The sequence below is a fragment of the Erithacus rubecula genome (assembly GCF_903797595.1).
Source record: "Erithacus rubecula genome assembly, chromosome: 3".
In the NCBI taxonomy this organism is placed as follows: domain Eukaryota; kingdom Metazoa; phylum Chordata; class Aves; order Passeriformes; family Muscicapidae; genus Erithacus; species Erithacus rubecula.
Window position 1 is genome coordinate 60,381,854 of NC_136689.1, and position 20,646 is coordinate 60,402,499.

The 20,646-nt window shown below is 41.2% G+C and overlaps 1 protein-coding gene across 1 annotated transcript in view; it reads right to left on the minus strand.

The window, feature by feature from the left end:
• The window catches only part of RNF144B (ring finger protein 144B), an 87,729-nt gene that overhangs the window by 18,927 nt on the left and 48,156 nt on the right, over positions 1-20,646 (minus strand). Inside the window, exon 3 of the mRNA XM_079302213.1 lies at positions 9,934-10,123. Coding sequence (XP_079158339.1) covers positions 9,934-10,098 — 165 coding nt within the window. The 5' untranslated portion in view covers positions 10,099-10,123. The remainder of the gene's footprint in view (positions 1-9,933; positions 10,124-20,646) is intronic.

Here is a 20,646-nt window from a genome sequence, read left to right on the forward strand (position 1 = left end):
CTCAGGTCAGGTGGTTACAGAGGGAGGACAAAGCCTGAGAAGTTACTGCAGGCCCAGCAGCAGCCCAGAGGCTTGTTCTTAATTTAGACTCTCAGGACAGGAGCTGGGAGCACTGACAATTCCACTTCTGTACAAGGATGGGCATGAAGCTCTTAAGGAGCTTCAATCCACACTACTGATTTTGCAATCAGTTTCCATATCCAGTATCTAAGTCATTAGGGCAACCAAGCCAGGAGAAGAGAGGTTTCTGAGGATTGCTAATGGATCTGGGTCCTTCTCTTCTAACCACTGCTTGGTTGTAGGTGGGCAGAGGTGGGGAACCAAGCCCTCTGTGGTTCTTTTAGAGGCTGCTGTGTTTTCAGCTTGGAGAGATTTTGTAATTGGGCTGTGCACTGCCATGAATCTTCAAGTATTTCCCAGAAAATCTCCCTGTTAAATCCTTTTTATAGATATAAAATCTTTTGTCTTGACTTTCTGTGCTTGGATACAGTGCTTTGGGTGCAACACAAAAAGGGCTTAAAGTTGCTGGGAAACTTGAAGGAAGCATTTCATATTTACCACTGAAGGATTAAGCTTTTTACCAAAGTATGTACATGGATGAAGATGTGAATTTCTTGTAGCCTCTTAGCACCAAAGAAGAAACATTGGAAAAAATCACTGAAATTTTAAAATATGCCCTAACTTTGCAGCAAAACTGTTTTCAGAGGGATTTTACCATTATTTACAGCTCAGCTACTAATTTAGCTGCTTACTTGAGAAGTGGCAACTAAGAGTATCTGAAAAGATGCAAGCCAAAAACGTGATGAAAAGATGTTTTCATGTCTCTATAATGAATCACAACTGACCTTCTCAGCAGTGTGTCCTCCCACACTTCAGAGAATACATCATTACAGACATAAAATGGCAAGATTTTTTGTGCATTCTGTCTACAAAAATCAGCAGTATCTCAGGAAAATTGCATACACTACATATGCTATTTAATTGCTCTTCAAAGTGAAGGAAAAATCAAGATGCTCTGCCTTCTGTGATACAAAGCATTGCCTGAAAGGGCAATCTTGACATCCAAGATACCATGAAATCTCAACACCCTGGGTTACACTCTCCCACCAATTTCTCACAGTGTGGTGACTTTTGAGCACAGAAAGCATTCAGTGGCTGGAGTGGCCTCAACACAGAATGTGTGGCTTAGAGTGATATTAATGCCATCCTCTTACTTTCCATGGCCAGAGCCAATAAAGTTTCCATGAATGTGTCACGTAGCCAAGGCAGAATGGTTCAGACAACAAACTAAAATTTGGCCAGGGTCTTGCTGAACATGTTGGAATCCTGCTGACTACAGATCACACACTAGAGGTCTGATTCCATTATGTTCACCCCTCAAATAAAAAGCAGACACCAACACAAGTAGTTTTAATTCCCATACCTGCAAGCATGCTCTAATCAGTTACATTCAGTTTACCCACATTTTCCCCACCAAGCAACTCTCTCATGTATATATCTGTATTCTGGGAAACATAATGCATATCTTGCTCCTGTTGGACTAATAACAACTTCAGTCAAAAGAGGACAAGTATTTTTTTTTCCCTGTCTGAGATTCATAACGTATAATGACATTTTTTTCCAATAATTTGCTAGGAGTTTTGGAGCAAGATTTGTTTCTTCTTATACTGGTTTTGTCTTTCAGGCTGCCAACTTCCTCTATTTAATAAAATAAGATCAACATCTAGTCACCTACTTCATACTCATGAGTGCCTAGTAAGTTAAGGTCTATAAAGTAGCTGGATCAAATTATCATACAACATATATTAATTTCTTTTTTTTTTTTTTAATCTTGCAAGACTCATAGGAAAGATTATGATTTAGGCAAATTCTTACAAATGCCCCAAGCACATATTCCCCTCCTAGAGCTAAGGGTTTATTGAAAGAATACACTGAAACGTGACAGCATCATCTTTAAAAATACAAAAGCCTAATCAAGAAATGCAGAAACTAGTAACACAAAAGGTTCCTTTTTCAGTAATAAACAAAAGTGCTTCCTATGGTCAGCTCTGAGGCCAAGAAATAAAATTCTATTCAGGCTATTCACGGATTTTTCATTTCAACGCTTCTACATGCTACTCCAACTTCTCTTTTCCCCAAAGTATATTGTACAGAGGGTATTTTTAATATACTGAACAACAAAAAAGGTGTCTGTTTGGTTATGTATTTACTCTGCAAAGGAATCATAACAGTTCTGCATTTTAACATAAAAATGAGTTCAAAGTATAACTTCAGTGTTATGTTGCTAGGTAATGATGTGACAAAGGCATTGTACCCCTTTCACTGTGAAATCTGAAGTTTCTATTCAAATCCACTTTTAGATAATTTATGTATCAAAGAAAAAAGATGGATTTCAATCATTCCTACATGCTGCTTTTCACATACCCAGATATATTCCATTACCGTGCTCCTCCCTAACCTGCTTGCAGCTCTTCAGCTCCCAAAATGCAGCCTCATTACTTTGGATACAAAAGCATGAAAGAAACCTCATAGGTGATATGACAAAACTGAACAGGTACCTTTATTAAGAAACATGGAGGGAGGGATAAGAAGAAAAAAGAAACTGAAAATAGTGATTTATTTTCCTGTCAAATACTACTAATACTGCTGCCAGTCACTGTGCAGCAGTTGGTACAGGATAAGTAAGAGTATTTGTCTTTAATTCAATGATGGAAAGGTAAAGAACAGATCTACAGTATTTCCCAGACAGTACTAGGCCATGATCTACATTAAATGTGAAAATGCCCAAAATGATTGAAGGCATCTTGCCAAACATGAAGGTCTTTCCTCCTAAGATGTAACTTGAAGACAATTTCCATGTCAAAAAAAACCAAAAAAACAAAAAAAAAAACAGCAACAAAAGCACACGATCAAAAAAAAAACAAACATTAAAAAAAACTAAAAACCAAACCTCAGGTCTCCCACTTACAATCCACAGGCATGATTTACAATGCTAAATCTCTCTTCCAGATTTGTCCTCAAAACTGTATTTGTTTGGGGTTGGGGTTTTGTCTAGCCTAGGCTTTTTTACAAACCCCAGGGCTGGGGGCAGGGCATGGAAATACTGTATATAGAGAGAATACTTAACTTTTCAGTTGACATTCCAGAGTGTCTCATGATTCAGAACAGATGAACAGACAGCCATTTAGTTTTTATTTTAGTTCTGGACCACGATTATGTACTTTTTATTCAGCAAGACATAATGTTCATTTATTTCTTATACTTTAGAAATGTTACCTGTTCTTCAGTGTGAACACAATCTAGTACTACTAATTTTGGTGAGATAATTCCCATCAGAACTCTGAATTTAACCACCTGATCTACCCAGTATCTAACCAATTGTGTACTGAGATAAATTTACCCCCCTAGACAGTACTCATAGTGTTTATGGCAGATCTATATAATGTTTAATGATATGTTCATCATTGCCATGACATCTGCACTTCTGCATGTTCAATCTCCAAAATGGATCAGTCACTTTCAATGTGTGGTACTCAAACTCCTGCAGTCTTTCAAGTATCTCTCAGCAGGTCTTAAAACTAGATGAAGAAAGTGTAATGACAATTAGCTTGGAGGCATTTGCACTTCACTTGTAAAAAAAGGAGGCTTTTCCAATTAAAGTCTTTAAAAACTCTACGACAAAAATAGTAATTTCTTAATTTGCTACAGATGAACTTATGATAGGCATGGTTTAAAGTGAGAAACAAAATTGCCATGAAATATGCATATTGCCCCATCTCTATTTTAACTGCTAAGGACCAGATACAGTAATAAATGAATGGATAGAAGATCAAATGGATAGATCAGGCCACATAAAAGCCTTATCAAGAAAGATGCTTGAGAGAAAGGCAAAAAATTCTCCTGTAGCTTCAGAGAACATACAGTCAGTTCATGGCTCAGTATGAAGGAAGGAATAAATTCACTGACATTAATTCAATTTTGTCACAACCAAGTGAAAACACCAAGCAAACCTGACAATGACCCAGAATATAACTGCCTCCCCTTGGTCCACAAGCCTATTTTTTATGGGATCCTTCAAATAAACCTGAGAAATATATTGTCTTCAGCTTTGTCTCAAAGTATCTACCAGTGATGTTCAATTCTGCTCAGAAACACAATCTGAAACTAGTTTATTCATGGTCCAACAAATCCTGGCAGCATCTCATAAAAAGCAGGAAAGGCTCCTGGTAATTGTTGCCATGAAGTGGTACCACCAAACAGAAAAGGACCAGAGAACAGGACCCCCTTCTCAAAATGAACTGGCTTCAAATAACAGTTTCTCTTGCCAAAAATCCGTGTCAGACCAAACCTGGCCTTACCACCAGCTACAAAACAGACATGAGCATGAGGCTTATGTCACAGACTGGCTCAGTTACTGTGGCACTTCAAGGCACTGACAACTTACTTCACATTGATTTCTTCATTGGTTAAATGGAGATAACACCAACTGCATTGATACAATGCTGTCATTAAAACATTAGTTCCCTCTTCCTCCTGTCTTCTCTTGGCCACCATCCAGAGGCTGCCACCTCTACTGACTTCAGAAACATGCAGTCCCACTTTCTCAATAGTAGTATCCATCAAAAGCCAATGGGTACATCTGTACTCTTTTGGTACCACAACTCAGGCCTTGGTGTTATTCTGCACAGAAATGCATGCAAGAAGTTCTTAAATCATCTAAATTACTATAGCTCTGTGCTCAGTGCCAATATTAGCAGGTGAAGGAATTCTCTTTTTTAAAACTTGAAAAAAAAAAATTATTCTGAAACATTTCAAATGTCGAGCAGGGGAAAAAAAGAATCCCAAATGTCAACACTTCCAAACGGAAAACAACCTGAGGTAAGCTTTATATAAAGTAAGTGGGGCATCGCAGCAAAAAGTGTATTTAGGAAGAGAAGGTAGTGAGTGGTGCAGTTGTGAGAAGGTGTCTCACAGAAAGGGGAGAAAAAGAGGAGAATAAACCCCTTCTTGAAAATGAGCACAAATAAACAGAAGTGATACTAAAACCCAGTGTTGGCTAGATGATGGCAAATCCAAATATTCCCTTATTCATAAATTTTACTAATTATTATTTCACTGGATTATTCAGTTGTTTCACCTAGCAGGAATCCCATTCTTTTTGCCATTGCATCCTCCTTGTCCTTGATCTACTCAGTCTTCTCTGCTCTCAGACTTTTCTGCTCATGTTTTTTGCAAAGACTCCTCACAGTTTTCCAGTGCTCCACTCCACAAACTGAAACTTCACAGCACTAAGGGCGAAATGTCACTATTCAGCCACCAAAAGGAGGCAGGACAATGCACAGCTGCCCTTGAAAAGATTAAGAAAAGCAGAGAAGCCTTAGACCATCCTGTTGATGAAGTACCAACAGAGAAACTCCTATTTCTAAGACTTTCTCCTTCTCCTCTAGTAGGAGTAGCTGGCAGCAGCTTCTTTCCGAGGCTGAAGCCCCCCAGGCCCAGGCAGGCAGCTGCCCATGGCACCACCTGCCCATGGCAGCAAAGGAGCCTTTGGAGCCCATGTCAAGCCCCAGCCTTGCTGTCATAACAGCTACAGCAGAAAATCTTCCTCTCCAACTGCCTTTGGAACACCTCCTACTTGTAGGAGCACAAGACAGCACAGAAGCTACCTGGGCTTGCATGCTGACTTCTCCTTCTTCTAAGGCTGCATGAGGTTTAACCTAATTTGTACTGCATTGTCTGCACCAAAATAACAATCATGGTAATTTTTTTGCACATTTTGTAACCCAGTTGCCTCACACACTTCTCAGAAGTACAAGACTCAACAAAGAATTTGCTTGGGAAAAAACAAAAAAGGGGGTGAATCATGCTATTTCTGCATAAACCTGAGCCAACAGCACAGAATAACATACTTGAAAGCATTTTCTGTTTACAATTTGTCATACATTGTCTTCAACATCTCAAATCCTGTGCCAGTAAGCAACACACAAGATAGACAGACATAAGCTGCTGCTAGACATAAATTGCAGCAATCCCATTTATTGCTCACCTGGTGCTTATTGGAGCCCTGAAATGCTTATGAAGAGGGGAAGAAAAGAGGAAAGACAAAACCAGAAATAATTGCAGTGCAGGGAGAAGCCAATGCTGGGTTTTTTACTGACCCCTAAGACCACATTTCTGCAACAGCACTGCACAGGTTCCCTCCTATCACCTCTGCCACCAGGGCAGTCTTATCCCACCTGCTAAAACCTCATCTCCACAACTGCTTACAGGCTACAGACTCACACTGAGTCTCTCACAGGGCCCTTGGTACTTCCAGTGTCACTGCCAGTCCTGCACTCGGCCATTCCTAGCAAGGGGGATGTCAGATGCACGTGATCACACCACTCACTGTCTCTCCCTCCTGTCTTCCCAGTTTCAGCCATGTTTTGAAAAGGCAGGAATCTCCTAGATGAACAGTTTCCAGACAGTCTAATGAGCACCAATATTCAAAGTATTATTCTGTAAGTGGATCAGTCAAGAAGTAATTAACATTTGTTTGCTTTGGACCCAGATGCAATAAAGTGCATCAAAATACTGTATTTTTTAACACTATAGTGGTGTGGACAGACACAGTGCATAATTATCTCAAATGCATCTGTGAGCACCAAGACGACCACGGGGGCAAAAACCTGAGTAGCTGAGTAGCTTCCAAGGAAGAAAAAATTGCAACAAAAGGTCCCTAAGGGACTGCTGGTAAGAAGAATATCCCCCCAAATATACAATGATGAGTGGAAAGACAAGGAACAAGATGAGCAGTATCAGGAACAAATGAAACCCCCTCCACTTTTGGGAAAGGGACAAGTAAAGGTGACAAAGGGACCATAAAATTGTGCAGCTTGAGCAGTATATATATTGCTAAATATCTATAGTAAAAGTGTGCACCACAGCATGGCACTCTGCAAAGGTTTTATAGATACAGGAAATTAACTGAATAATGCAAATGTCAGTCCTCTAAAATTTTCACATATAAAATATTATCTCACATCCCTTCCCAACCCTCTTCAGAGATCAGTCTTTCATTCAAAACTAATATAAATCAGAACACAATGAAACCAAGCAATTAGGTACACTACAGCCATTTCCAAATTCTTGGGATGTGTAAATGTGTGCTTTATCTCTCACTGCAGTGGAATTTTATGCCAAGTGCAACACATGAAAAATACAGGGCTGATGCCTCTTCGGACCTGACTGAGCTACCAAGTAAGATGGCAAGTATGTTCTGCAAGCCATCTGCTTTTTCTGCTAGAACAGAGAGAGTAAAAATGTTTACAGTTATTTTAAAAACTCCTGCCCTATTAGCAACGCTCCACCAAAATGCAAACATACACATTCTAAAGCACAGTTTACTTCCTTTGGCTAGAACACAGCTTTTGTGGAGTATTTTGTTTATTGCAAGAGTTTCTTAGCTGAAAAAAAAATAGCTGTACACAATTCTAAGTAGTTTGAATGCCTTGGTTTTACAGGCTACAAATGGAAAGGAAATATAACCTCACTCCCACAAATATCTAAATAGCAACAACTTCCAATTATTTCCACAGCCACAAATCATCATTGCAGCATCACCATTACAGTCAGGAAGAAAAGCAAAATAAAAAAAGACTTCACATGTAACAGAACAAAAAATTAACAAAAGCAATGGTTTCAGCTTATTGAAGCAGAATCTATTATGTCCATGTCAAGCCCTTTTCCATTTCAAGTTTAATATGACTCCTGGATCTATAAAATTACCCTAGTGACAGAAGAATAAGCTATGCAAGCTGAGACCATTGTTAGCTGAAAAACTGAAAAACTGATTGGTGCTCAACCCCATAGCTCACAGTGGATACTCTGACCCCAAAAGCTTTCTTAAGTGTAGTGTATCTAGATATTCTGGCATGGGTGAGAGGAAATTTAGGGCATGGCATGGCACACCAGTACAGCTGCTGCAGGCTGTGCCCTGAGCAATCCCCCATGCAAGTCCCAGCACTCCATGTCAAGATGCTCCTGACACTGCTTTTTGGAGGCAGCCCAAAAGTGCAACTCATATGGCCTCCCAGAAACTGCTCTGGCTTCAAGACAGAAAGCCATGTAGCCAGGTTAAAAGCTTCCAGAGCCCTCTTTGTCATAGGATGCAAGATCTGCATGTCTGGGCATGCATCAGCCCAGACACATCCATTGGGAGGATTTTGGGACACAGACAACAGTCAGACAAAGGCTGGACTTGGAGCATAAACACAACTGAGACCTATTATGCCCCATGAAATAAATAGAGCGTGTCTAAAGGCTTCCCCCAGCTGCACTCGGGCTCACTCAAGGCTGACTCTTGGTTCAAAGTCACTGAAGTTTGCACAGATGCCAAATAACTGTGGCTGCACCCTCCATGCCACTGTCACTGCTCTGGAGCACCAAGCTCACAGTGGCCAGGGAAAGAGTGTATGGATGTGCTGGCAGCTGTAGCACCAACAGGCGACATGTGGGCACAGCAACATCTCCAGCCATCCCTGACCTCTCCCTTTGGCCAGTGTCCTGCTGGAGAGCAGAGTCCAGCTCTGCCTGGCACAGTTCTCAGCAGCCCACCCTTCCCTAAGGGTTACTCTGCCCAGCTAACACTGAGCTTAATGTACCATTAATGATACTAAATCAGAAACACTGAGTTCTTGGATAGGGGTGGGACCACTGTCAAAGTATCAACTTCTCCAATTTTCTTTTTTTTGCATTTAAAGCAGTATCTTCACTCTGACCTTTCAAGTATGTGGTTCTTGAAACTATTGTTACAAACTAAAATACAGAAATGTTCCGTGCAAGTCAGTATGAAAAACAAACTTGATGAAGTTCAGATTGAAATACATATTAATTAATCTTATCCTAGTTTATTGAAACACACAGCTAGATTCTCATCCTCTTTAAGCTACCCTGAATTCAGCATAAGTGAAGATATTCTCACCCTAGCTGGCTTCACAAATAACAAATTTCTTCATTAATTCAAACTATCAAGGGTAAAACTTAAACATATTTGCTTGATGCTTACCCACAATTTGTTTTTAAAAATAAAACCAAGTACATTTATTCTAGAGTTAAACGCCCCACCTCCCCAGCCCCCCTCCAAAAAAGAAAAAAAAAAATCACAAAAAACAGAAAACAAGCAAACAAATGAAAACCAAACAACAAAGAAACACCACACCAACATCCTCCGGTGACTTCTGACCTGTTTTCAGGTCAGGTACATTAGTTACTGTTAGTGAGGTACATCAAAGTCTCTATCACCACAGAAACTAGGTCTATTTTCCCATGCTGACAAAGAGACCAGAAGAGTACTACTATCTGTAGGGCTTTTATCAGCTCATTCAACCTCTCCCTCTATCATTTCCACCAGCTTTATTTGATCTGAATTTGCAGGCCAAAAAGTCCTTACTGACTACTATAGGCAATGCATGACCTGGGCAACATCTCTGCAGCACGGAGGCAAAGGCTGCAGAGGCCATTTTTGTTTAGGTTTTTTGATTGCCCTTAGAAGTTACACAGAAGATCTTAAAAGGTCTCTGAGAACTCAGAAAAGTATAGCAGGGAAACAAAAGCTCACAGCTATCCTATGATGTTTCAAGGTTTTGCTTCAGAAGAAAGTAAACACTGAGATTGCATGCAGACTGTGTATGCTCTCCAACACTCTTAAACTTCATATTTTTCCCTTTTATTACTGGGTTTTTCTAGTACTTGCTCTAGGAACACGTTAGTTACAAATTATCAAAAGCAAAATGACAAGAGAAATCTTTTAACTAACCCAAAAGCTCTTTAGAAAAGCATCTTGTGTCAGCATGGGTAGCACATGCTTCTTGTACAAGACAAGCAATGCCATCTCAAGCTCTGTCCATCTCCCATTATCTGCTCCTGTAGTGAAAAGGCACTGACAGATCTTACCGCTGTACAAAAGATGCAGCTGCATTCCTGAAGAGTGGTCATCTTATCCAGGGAATATTCACACAGACATAGCTTGCAAGTCAGGAGAGGCTCCAGAGCTAACTCTCCAGCTTCTGACTCATCAGCTGTCATGGTGTGAGGACAAGCCTTCCCAGCAGAGTCCATTCAGTCATTAATGGTGCAACTCAGCCTGAAAAGAGAAATCGGCAGCTGAAACATCCCACAAGCCATGCAGTCACTTCTACTGCTCCAAGAATTCAGATCTCAGATCAGTACAAGTACCCCCACACCCAAATGTACTACTCAATGTCTTGGGGCCAGTCTCAACTTCAGGCCATTCAAAATTTACAAAGAGAGCACACCTCCTCAAAAGACCCAAACTGGCTGAGTTCTCTGAGAACATTCATCTTGCTAGCACAAACCACCTCAGTCAGGCTGCTAAACATCAAAATAAAGACAAAAACAAACACAAAATAAAACTCACACAGATGGGGCATTATACATATGTACACACACACATATATATATATCACTCTGCCTTTTCAAATGAGTTTCAGATTCATACTCCTACTACCCAAATGGGATTCTTCAGTCTTCACTGCACCCACACAGTTCCAGTGTGGCTTGGAAACTCCCCTAGGCAGTGCAAGACAAGAACAGATTCCCACTTTCTAAGCAAGTACTTCAAACATTTAGTCTGTAATGTAGGTGCTGGGCACTCCACCTTCTCCTTGAGATATCACTGAGACAGTGACATCTAAACCCAGGGAAGGGCTTCAGTTTTGATGTGCTACTCCACACAGGGCTGGAGCTTAAAACCAAATGAGTATTTCATGTGCAGTTCTCTTCTTTGCATTGCCTTGATGATGCCAAAAAGTAGCTTTTGTGCATCCCACTTCCTGCCATCTAGCTCTTCTATTTATTTCATTAGGCCTCTGAGGCATTTAACTGATGTTTGTGAACCAAGTGCACTAGCACTTAGACAGAGAGAAGCTCACCAGAGCCATGTTTTCACTACATGTCACAGCAGTGCTTGGGGATGAAATTTCTCTTCTTTGATGAGCAACAAATGAAATGTCATGCCTGCATATAATGCTTTCTGGCCTAAGCACTTGAAAATACTGTGCCATAATCATAAAAAAAATCTCAAGATCCTCATTCTTACACAGTAACACTGAAAAAGGAATTAAAGATAATATCCTTGTGCCTAAGCTGAAACAATGCAAAGCCTATTTGTAGATTTTTCTTACCTCAGCAGAGACAGTGGGGTTTACTGCAGTATTTAAGGCACAGGAAAATCTATCCCCACCTCTAAGAGACTTGGCCCAACTTCCACAGACCTCCCTCTGAATACACTTCGCTGATGACAAGACAACCTTCACACATATTTACAAGCAGAGAACTAATGGCCAGCTGTGCACAGCTGCTTGCAGCAGCACCAGGAGTGCAGCTCCACTAAATCTGAAGAGCTGCATCACAAAAGAAGGCTGCATGAACACGAAACCAAGCAAGACCTATGGATGTGCCTGTCAGGTCCGACATCTCATGAAGCAAACCAGAGACCTGAGCCCTTTGGTCCTCTTGTGCTGGCCTCCCCTGCAGCCCTGAGCACCCTGTGGGCAGGGCTGTCAGGTCACATTTGGCAGCACGTCCCTGCTGCCATTCTGTGCCCGCCAGAGTGGCCAAGGCAGCTGCAGACCATCAGTGCACATGTGACAGTGCCTGCTGAATTCCTCCCTAGGGGGAGAATCATGGGGATCATGGAGTTTGTGGAACCTTTCCCTGCAGCTCCCACCTCATAACCTTACTCACAGCTGAGCCCATCCCCAGGCCTGTCCCCAAAGCTTCACGCCCTGTGCTCCCACAAGGAAGACACATTCTCTTCAAAAGCCACAAAACAACAACAAATCTGGGTCAGAGAACATTTACCCCTTTTTAATTTTAACACTTGGCAGTTTCTTAGCTAGCCTGGCAGAGAAGCCATCAGATTTGTAGCTTGGAATGTCTTTCTTGTAAGCACGCAATTTTAAGAGATATGAGCATCATGGCCAAGATTCTGGCAACCAAATTCCTGACCACAAATCCAAAGCAAACTCTCTTTTTATGGCTTGCCATCACTAGTTCATAACATATGCTATTCCCACATTATTCTTGTTGCAGTCCTGGGGCCTGCTACCATGATTCCCCTCACAATTTGCTCCATACAGCTGCAGAGCTGGAGCTCCAGCACGGCCAGAAGCCTTAGGAGGAAGCCTCCCTCCGAGTCAGGAACTGCAACAATCTTCTGTAATTACTGCAGTGGGGTGGGAGGGGGGAACACTGAGTCACTGGAGATGCTATGGCAGATCAAGAACTACCTGTTATTTAAACCTTTGTGCTAGACGTTATCTCAGTATTTAGGAGAACTGTAACACGTTTACTCGGGCTGCTTTTCAAAGGCAGCTGCATCTGTACAGGTGAGCTCCTCACCATCACCCTGCATGATCTGAAGTTTCTTCGTTTATACAGTAAAAGGCAGCAATGCTAAAAGGATGGATGCACAAAAGAACAGGTAGGAATATTTCAGGATGTGAGAATGGATATAAAATGGGTACAGCTGTTTCAAAAGTCAGTGCTCTTCTTGTAACTAGAAGGGTTATGACCCTGCATGCAGGTAGCATTAGGGCAGCTGTAGGAAGATACAGGTTTAGGGCTAGAGGCTAATTTTAGATGGCCTAAATCCAGCACTCAGCATAACAGTGAAGAGCAGGTTCCTGATACACCACACTGTGCTAGTAGCAACCTAATGCCACAGTGTGATGGCTGTAGGGACTCATTATGATACCCCATTGTCATTGATGATAACCCTTGTCCCTGAAGACTGTAGGCTAAATTCAGTTTTGCTCCCTGTCCCTGCACACATCCATCCTTCCCTCACACCATGATGCCAGAGCACAGCTGAGGTTCTCCCTAAAATAGGCAGAGCACCCTGTGGGAATCTCCAGGAGACAAAACCAAGCAAGCCTGGCACATCCAGGGATCCAGCCCCAGACAGCCCAGGCTGGCTCACCTCACCACAGCCCATTAATTCCATCAGAGTTCATCAAACAAAGTGAACAGGATCAGGGAACACGGAGACAGCTCCATGTCCTGCCTGCTCAGCCCTTGAAGGAAACACTGTGGCTGGCAGGAAGAGCACTCCTGCCAGGGTCAGCTTGGGAGGCCAGCCTGTCCATGAGCAGCTCTCCAGGTCAGGCTGGCACAGGCACAGCCATCCTGTCAGCGCTGAACACCTGCCTGCCCAAGGGAGCCCCATCCCACAGCAGCTGGGCTCTGAAATCCCCTCTGCAGGGCAGGTTCACTCTCATCACCATCACATCAGATCAGTGGGGAAAGAAAGACATCTTCCTCCAGTTCCCAGCCTCTGCCCCTCCTGCTCTTCCCCAACACTTCAAATATGTATTGTCCTCTCTCAAGCTCTCCAACTATCTCCTCAACTTTATCAACCTAGCAGAACTGACTTTTCCAGGTGCTGCAGGGAAGCCATGAAGCTCCACCTCAGTCTGTGGGATAAGTGAAGCAAAGTGAAAGCCATAAAAATTCAGAGCAACTGTCATTACTTAATTACACATCCATCCATTAAAATTCCTATTGTAATTACAAGTGAGTTGCCAGTAGGTTAGATTGAAAATAAAGCATCTTGACTGTATGTGTTGTTCAGGGGAAGAGGGAGTCACTGAAGAATGAGTTGGAACAAAAAGTAAAAGACCATTCCATATTTGGTTATATGAACAAACGTGATCAGAAATAAGAGCAAATTGTAAGTTTCTGGAAAACAGTGGACACTCATACAAGTTCAACATATTGTGAAGCATTAAAACCTTCCCTTTCGTGCTTACAAGCACAAATGACCTGCTAAAGAAAGCAAGAATTGTGTCACTGAAACTGTAATGCAGCATCTTAACTCCACAAAAAAAAACTCCACTGAACAGCAGCACAGGCTCAACGAGATGTTATGGAATACAGATAAATGTTTCTTGAGGGCATTCTAATCCAGAGAAATATACTGGTTTGAATATACTGAAATATACAGCATGAGTCATGGCTGGGAAGGGTCAAACTGACCCCATGATCCGTGAACACTCAGGAATTCTGAAGATCCACTTTTTTTGTCTACTTCTATCAGCGATGTACACGCACACACAGAGATGACACTCCTTTCACACTGCACAGGATTTCCAGGAAATTTGACATCTTTCCTCAAATTGTACGCTGCTCACCTCATAAGAAGACTCATACTTCCCTGGCTGTGTCCCTAATGCCACAGGATAAGGCAGGACCAGCAAGTCTGAACAAATGTGAGGGAGTTATGGAGAGCCAGCCCTGGTGGGGTGTGAACTGCAGGGTCACCAGGGCCACAGCTTGCCAAGCACTCAGACCTGTCACCGTTTCCATTTCACTCATCTGCCAAAGTGAAAGTGGACACTTTCACTTTGTCTCTGCGAGGTGACAAAGCTTTGTGCTTTCTTGTAGCCCTGAAACATCTCAACACTGCCCGTAAGCAAGAAAACATTAAAGAGTGCTCAAAGCAGAAAGAGCTGAAAAGGGTGAGTACAAGCAGAAACACTAACACCAAAGCATGGAGATTTTGAATGAAATATTAAAGGCAGAAGTAAAGCACTGGAGGAAGGAATGCAGAACTTGTCTGCCTTCAGGGCCTCCTGACAGCAGTGTCTGATGTCTAACCTTGAAAATGACTTCCTAACAGCAAGTGTCTGCAATGCCTACTTCTAGACAGGTACCCACTGCAAAGCCTGGCATTAGAGTCCCAAACTCCCTGTGATGAGGGTCACAGAGCAGATGGGTGGGTGTCTGGGAGACAACCAAGGTCAAGCCACCCCAGCTCCACAGAGGTATCAAAAATCGATGCAACATACTGCTGAAACTTTCCCTGGAAGCGGGAATTTTAAGGTAACATCTTGTTAGAGTCACACAAAGGCTCACTTGAGTCTGTCCAGCTGCCTCAAACCATGACTACTACCAAAGAACAGAAGTTACTCTGTGTATGCCATAGAGAAAACAAGCCAGGCAGTTTCCTGACCTGCAACATCAGGACATTGTCGGCATGCCTGCAACCAACTCACTGTATTTAGTAAAAAAAAAAGTGTCTGAATGTGACTTTCACCACTTAGAAACATCACATAGAATATTAAACCCTCCTGCACTGAAGCTGGAGGAGAATGAATGGAGTATGTTCAGCACCACAAATTCTGCTTTCATTTTTTTACATGCTGCATCCAATGGTAAAAGCAGACCTCTTGGAGAAGCTACTTCAAGTCTTGTGTTTATAAACAATTCTGCTGAAGTTCATCAAGCTGTATGCTTTTACCTGCAATTAGAATTTAAAGGAAGCCAAGAAATGCACAAGTATTAAACACACTGCTCCAGGAAACAGCAATGGAACAAAAAGGGTCCTTAATATGTTTTCCCCTTGGGATGGCAGGTCCATCCTGTGGGCAGGGTTAGACCTGAGAGGCCCCTCTGCCCCAGTACACCTATAAACCAGCACTCAGGCATGTGGACTTGTTTTTTTTTCTTTTTTTTTTTTTTTTTTTTAAAGAGGAAAGTGCTGCATTAGATATTAGACACACATGTATCCTTATACCTCTTTTCAGTCTCACCATGTTTATCCAACAAAAAACCCACAAACAAACAAACAAAAAAACCCCCCACCAAACTTAGCATCAAAACAAACTCACAGCATGTGTGTTACACTCCTATTTAGTGTACCAGGTATTTGCTAAACTCTTGGAGAAACATTTGCAAGCACTGCAAGTTGTTTCTCATGCCTCAGAAATTTTTCAAGTACTCCACCCATTATGAAATTACTTCAGTGCCATACAAAAACCTGGTTTGACATTGTTCACTCAGGATTCTGTTGTTTCCTGTAACTAAGGTTCCCTCATTAAAAAATAAAAAGAGAAAACTGCCTGAAAAACATGAGTGTTGAAAACCAATGCTAAAAATCACGCCCTTGGGGGAAAAGGGCAATTACAGAGAGATCAAAAAAATATAACAGAGCAGTATTAAGATAATGGGGTCAAATTACAATATATGAAATTAGGACTTGTGAAGACAATTGTCAGAAGCCCACATTTCTATCAATTTCAGTGAAATGTCATCATTGCCAGTTTTGGTTACAAGTCCTTAGCTGCCCCAAATCCCTCAAGATAATGTCATTCAAAATTCATTACAAAGACAGCTTTTTTAAACTCAGCATTTCTGCTCAGAGAATTAGTCCAAGTCAAGTACACTGAAGCTTCTGTGGTCTTACAGACAGACCACTAACCCACGGTGCAATAATTTCTCCTTAAGATATGCACTGCCTCCACAGAGCCACCTATCCAGTCCATACAGCATTACTTATCAGGCAGTGATCCAGTTAGGCTGTAAAACATATGATTAAAGCCCCAATTTAAATAAGCCTTCATCTTCAAGAATGACATTTAATCATATGTTTAAGTGCTCCTGTGTATCAAAGACTGAATATTCTGCTTTATTGCAACGAGGTTATTAAGAAGTTAAACAAGTACTTAGATTTTCTGAAATCATGGTCTCAAAAAAAAAAAAAAAAAAAAAAAAAAAAAGCAACCAGATCCACAAATAGAAGATCTCATTTTAAACACATTTTTAATATATTCAGAATTACTGTATTACTTCTGAGCCTTAAAACAGCAAGCACTTGATTACATGCATGCAAGAAGAGTACCCATTTCTGGATTACCATAATATGCTACCAAACTGAAGCACTAGAGAGAATAAAAGCATTTCAATATCTGTTCTCTTTGAGCAAGGCTTAAGAAAAGTCAGATGTGTAACATTTCATGACAGCTTTCTACACTGTAAAATTTTTATTGTCAGAAAACTTGTTTAAAGGACATGCAGCCTAGGTAAATGTGCTGGTATATGAGAACACACCAGAGGCAGTTTCTCTCACTTATTTCCATTGGAATGCCTGGGGAAAAAATCCCAAAACTTTGAGCTGCTGTTCAAGAAGCAGTAGCTATATGGGGTATTTTCATATCATACTAGCAACCAAAAAATAAATATATCAAATACTTTTATAGGAATGCAGTGAGTGGAAAGCCTCTTGCACAAAAAAAAAAAAAAAAAAGTTAAGGGACTGACTACAGTAATTCAGAATATGATCCAGATTTCTGCCAGGAATTTTTATACCAGCAGTTTGGGATATTTAAAATACACATTGAACAGCTTCCCAAATGTCACATGCACTTAATCATTCCAAAACATTCTAACAAACAAAAACACCACTAAGACACATATATATATATCAGTCTCCACAAGGCTTTGAGAGTACAGTTATTGGATAACTTGTCTACTTCACTTTAATTCTGTGAGGTATGAATATTTAGAACACCAGTTCTCCACAGCAACTTCTTGTGACCCCATGTCAATATGTCCTCGGGGAGATGGGTTTTTTTGCAAGAAGACCACGGATATTAACTGAATATAGCAGAATTTATTTTTTTCTGAAACAGATGTGACTCTGCAATTATGGGAATTCTTTACAGATTTCCTTGCAACGCTGCTTGAAAACAGGCAAGAGGGGGAGAAAAGTGGGGTTTTCCCCATTCCACTCTCAAAAAGCAAGAGAGTCCAAGAACAGGAAATTATGAGCTAATGGTGAAATAAATGCTGCCACTCATAGCTGAAGGGAGATAGGAAAAGCACTTCTGGATCCCTTAAAGGTAAAAACATGACAACTAAAAGAGAAATAACCCTGTTACTAAACTGAAATGCAAAATCAAAATATGGTATTCGACTCTTTCCAAAACTGACAGGAGCCACACAATGGCAATACTGATTGAATCCCATCCATGAGGATGCGAGCAATCCATTCTGCATGGGACGAGGTCAGACCTTACTGCAGAAGCCACCACTTTCACTCAGTTCTGTGCTTGAAGCCAGGACACATCAAAGTTCAGGACACAGCTCTATCAACACTGGCAGGCTGGAGAGCCACAGCTTCCTGCCCCACATCTGCTGGATGTGAGTCCTGGGCAGGCCTGTAGCTTCCAGTCTTGGGGTGACCCAGATGTACCAGGCTTACTGTGCCTGAGCAGTGAGATGGTGCTGGCCCCAGGCACAGGCTTATTTATGGTGACATGATCTGCTCCTGCAAGAGGTCAACAGCAGGATTCTCCTAAGGTTTTATGCTCATCCCAGTCACAGTGCTCAGCAAAGCTGATCAGCACAAAATGTGGTGAAACAAAGTGAGGTCAGACAAGAGAACTGGAGTGTTTTGGCATCAAACATTTCCAAATATTTCCAGAACATATTCAAACAACAAAATTATACCAAGTGGAATTCCAAGTACTGGTTACCAGGTCTGAGATTAAAATCTAAAGCTTTTCTAAATAACATCCTCTGTTCTTAATGACACTATGCAACATATGTTAATGCTAAGCTGCAAGGAATTTCCACCCAAACTAGTTTGGTGCACTTTACTTTTAACATCCTGTTGACAAGAGGTAATATAACACTATTAAATAAAAACACATTCTTCAAAATGACAAATGATAGATCTTTCTTTCAGACCACATGAAGGCTTTTGGTAACTGTGGCATTTACTAAGTAAAAGGAATTGAGTTTTTGGGAGGTCAAATGGGTTGATATCTTGGCTAACTGTCTCTGCTGAAACAGGAATAGGAAGTCAGATGTAACAATTTGCCTTTGACACAGAAAAAAATGTTTGTTTTTGTTGACTGGATAACAGAACCTTGGGATGTGTTAAATCTCTGAGCTGGATCATTTACAGTTTAGATAGGGTGTGTTCAGAAGATATTTGCAACATTGGCCTGTTCTAAAACAAGAACTTTTAGGAGATATTTGCAAACACACACTGTTAAAGTGAAAGCAGTGGAAAACAGAGGGACCAGCTTCATGTGATTGCAGTTTGCACTCTTCTTCTAACAAGAAACTAATTGGGCTCTCGGGGTCCCCTGGCTAGAGATTGCCAAAACTGTGTCTGGAGCAAGCAGTGTCCTGGCTGCAAGGCAAGCAGATCAAGGCAAACAAAGATGTGACACAAAGCCACATGCCTCCAAAGGGCCAGCAAGAAACTTTGTGACGTCAAGAGAAGCATGCAGAGCTTGCCAGAAGCCAAGGAACAACTCAACTGACAGGAACAAGGAAACTGATCCTTCACTGAATTCTGCAAAATGTACTGAAAGCCATCTATTGAAAAAAAATTACCGTGTATTTATTTTCAGAAGGGGTGACCTGAGAATTTTTCTTTCAGCGCTTGCAAGAAGAAGGTACCTTTAACACCTCTGTCATTTCATCTTGTCAAGCCACAGAAAGTGCAAACTTGCAAGAATATGGCCCTACAGACTTTTTTCACTGCAAGCATTGAAAAGCACTTTTAACAATTTTAGATTTACATCAACAGAAATAACAGAATAAGTTGATTTTCCTTCTATAATAATTTTTGTGTGACTGTTCAGTGAACAAAAATAGTACATATAATATTTTAATCTGCCCCTATGTAATCTTTCAATCAAATACATTGCTGATTGTTAAACAGTAAATATGTTATTCGATGTAACCAAAATTAAAACAATTAAAACACTGAAAACTGCCCTTGATCCAAATCTATCTCAATGACTAGAAAGCTTACCCAGTGGAAACTTTCAAGTCTTAGCTACAAGGACAGTCAGTGAATCAAAGACTGGGAGACAAATCTCAGGATCAGACCTTGGGGAAGTCACTATCTCTAACATAAGCCTTTGCCACATTAAGAAAACAACATGAACAGCTACTGACTTGCTGAAATTTGGCAAGAAGAGGTTTGGAGCCGGACATGAGGCTGTTTTGAAACTAAACACATTTACTGAAATAACTATTACTACTGCTTTTCATAACTGGTAATTAAACCAGTCAGAATGTATACCTAAACCACTCCCCTGCCAGCTCCTCAGTGAGTCCTTCCAAGGGCAACTGGAGATGAGGAAAGGACAAGTTCCAGCTCTGGCCAGATCCGCAGAGGCAAAAAGGAGAAGTAAATGCCAGTAACAATCCCCTGATTGAGCATCTCTCTGCTTGTGCTCTCAGTATTCACATTTCATCTCCCTCTTCCCCAAGATGGGAAAAGGTAAGAGCCAGGCATGCTGTGAGAGATCCTGGGAGGAATTCTGCTGCAAGTAATTCCTCCCATATTGCCTACTGCTCCAGTGTGGAAGAGCCCCATGTGCCCAGGCTTTGAATTTGGGGCACCTCTAACCTCTGATAGGCCTCATGTACATGTTACTGAACATGAACATTTGCTGGAATAGCAAAAACACCTTCAACTACTACTACAAGTCTTACACTCTTGACTAACTTTAACAGTCATACATTTTTAAAACAACTGTCTATTCCCATTTTTATAAATAAACATTTTTAACACACACTATCTATTCTGCTCTGCATTTTATTAACAGTGTAAGACAAACATGACATTTTCTTAAACCTGAGTAAAAAAGCTGTTTAACTGATGACACTGTCTATCACACAACACAATGTTGTCTCATTGCTGCCCTGCCCCCTCCCACCCTATTTTACACATCCCCCTTCTGTCTCTGTGCTTCAGGCTCCAAGGATTCACAAGGAGATTTTGCCTGTGTGCCAAGCACAGGGAACACAGTCAGTTTCTCAGGGGCTCGATGCAACTAC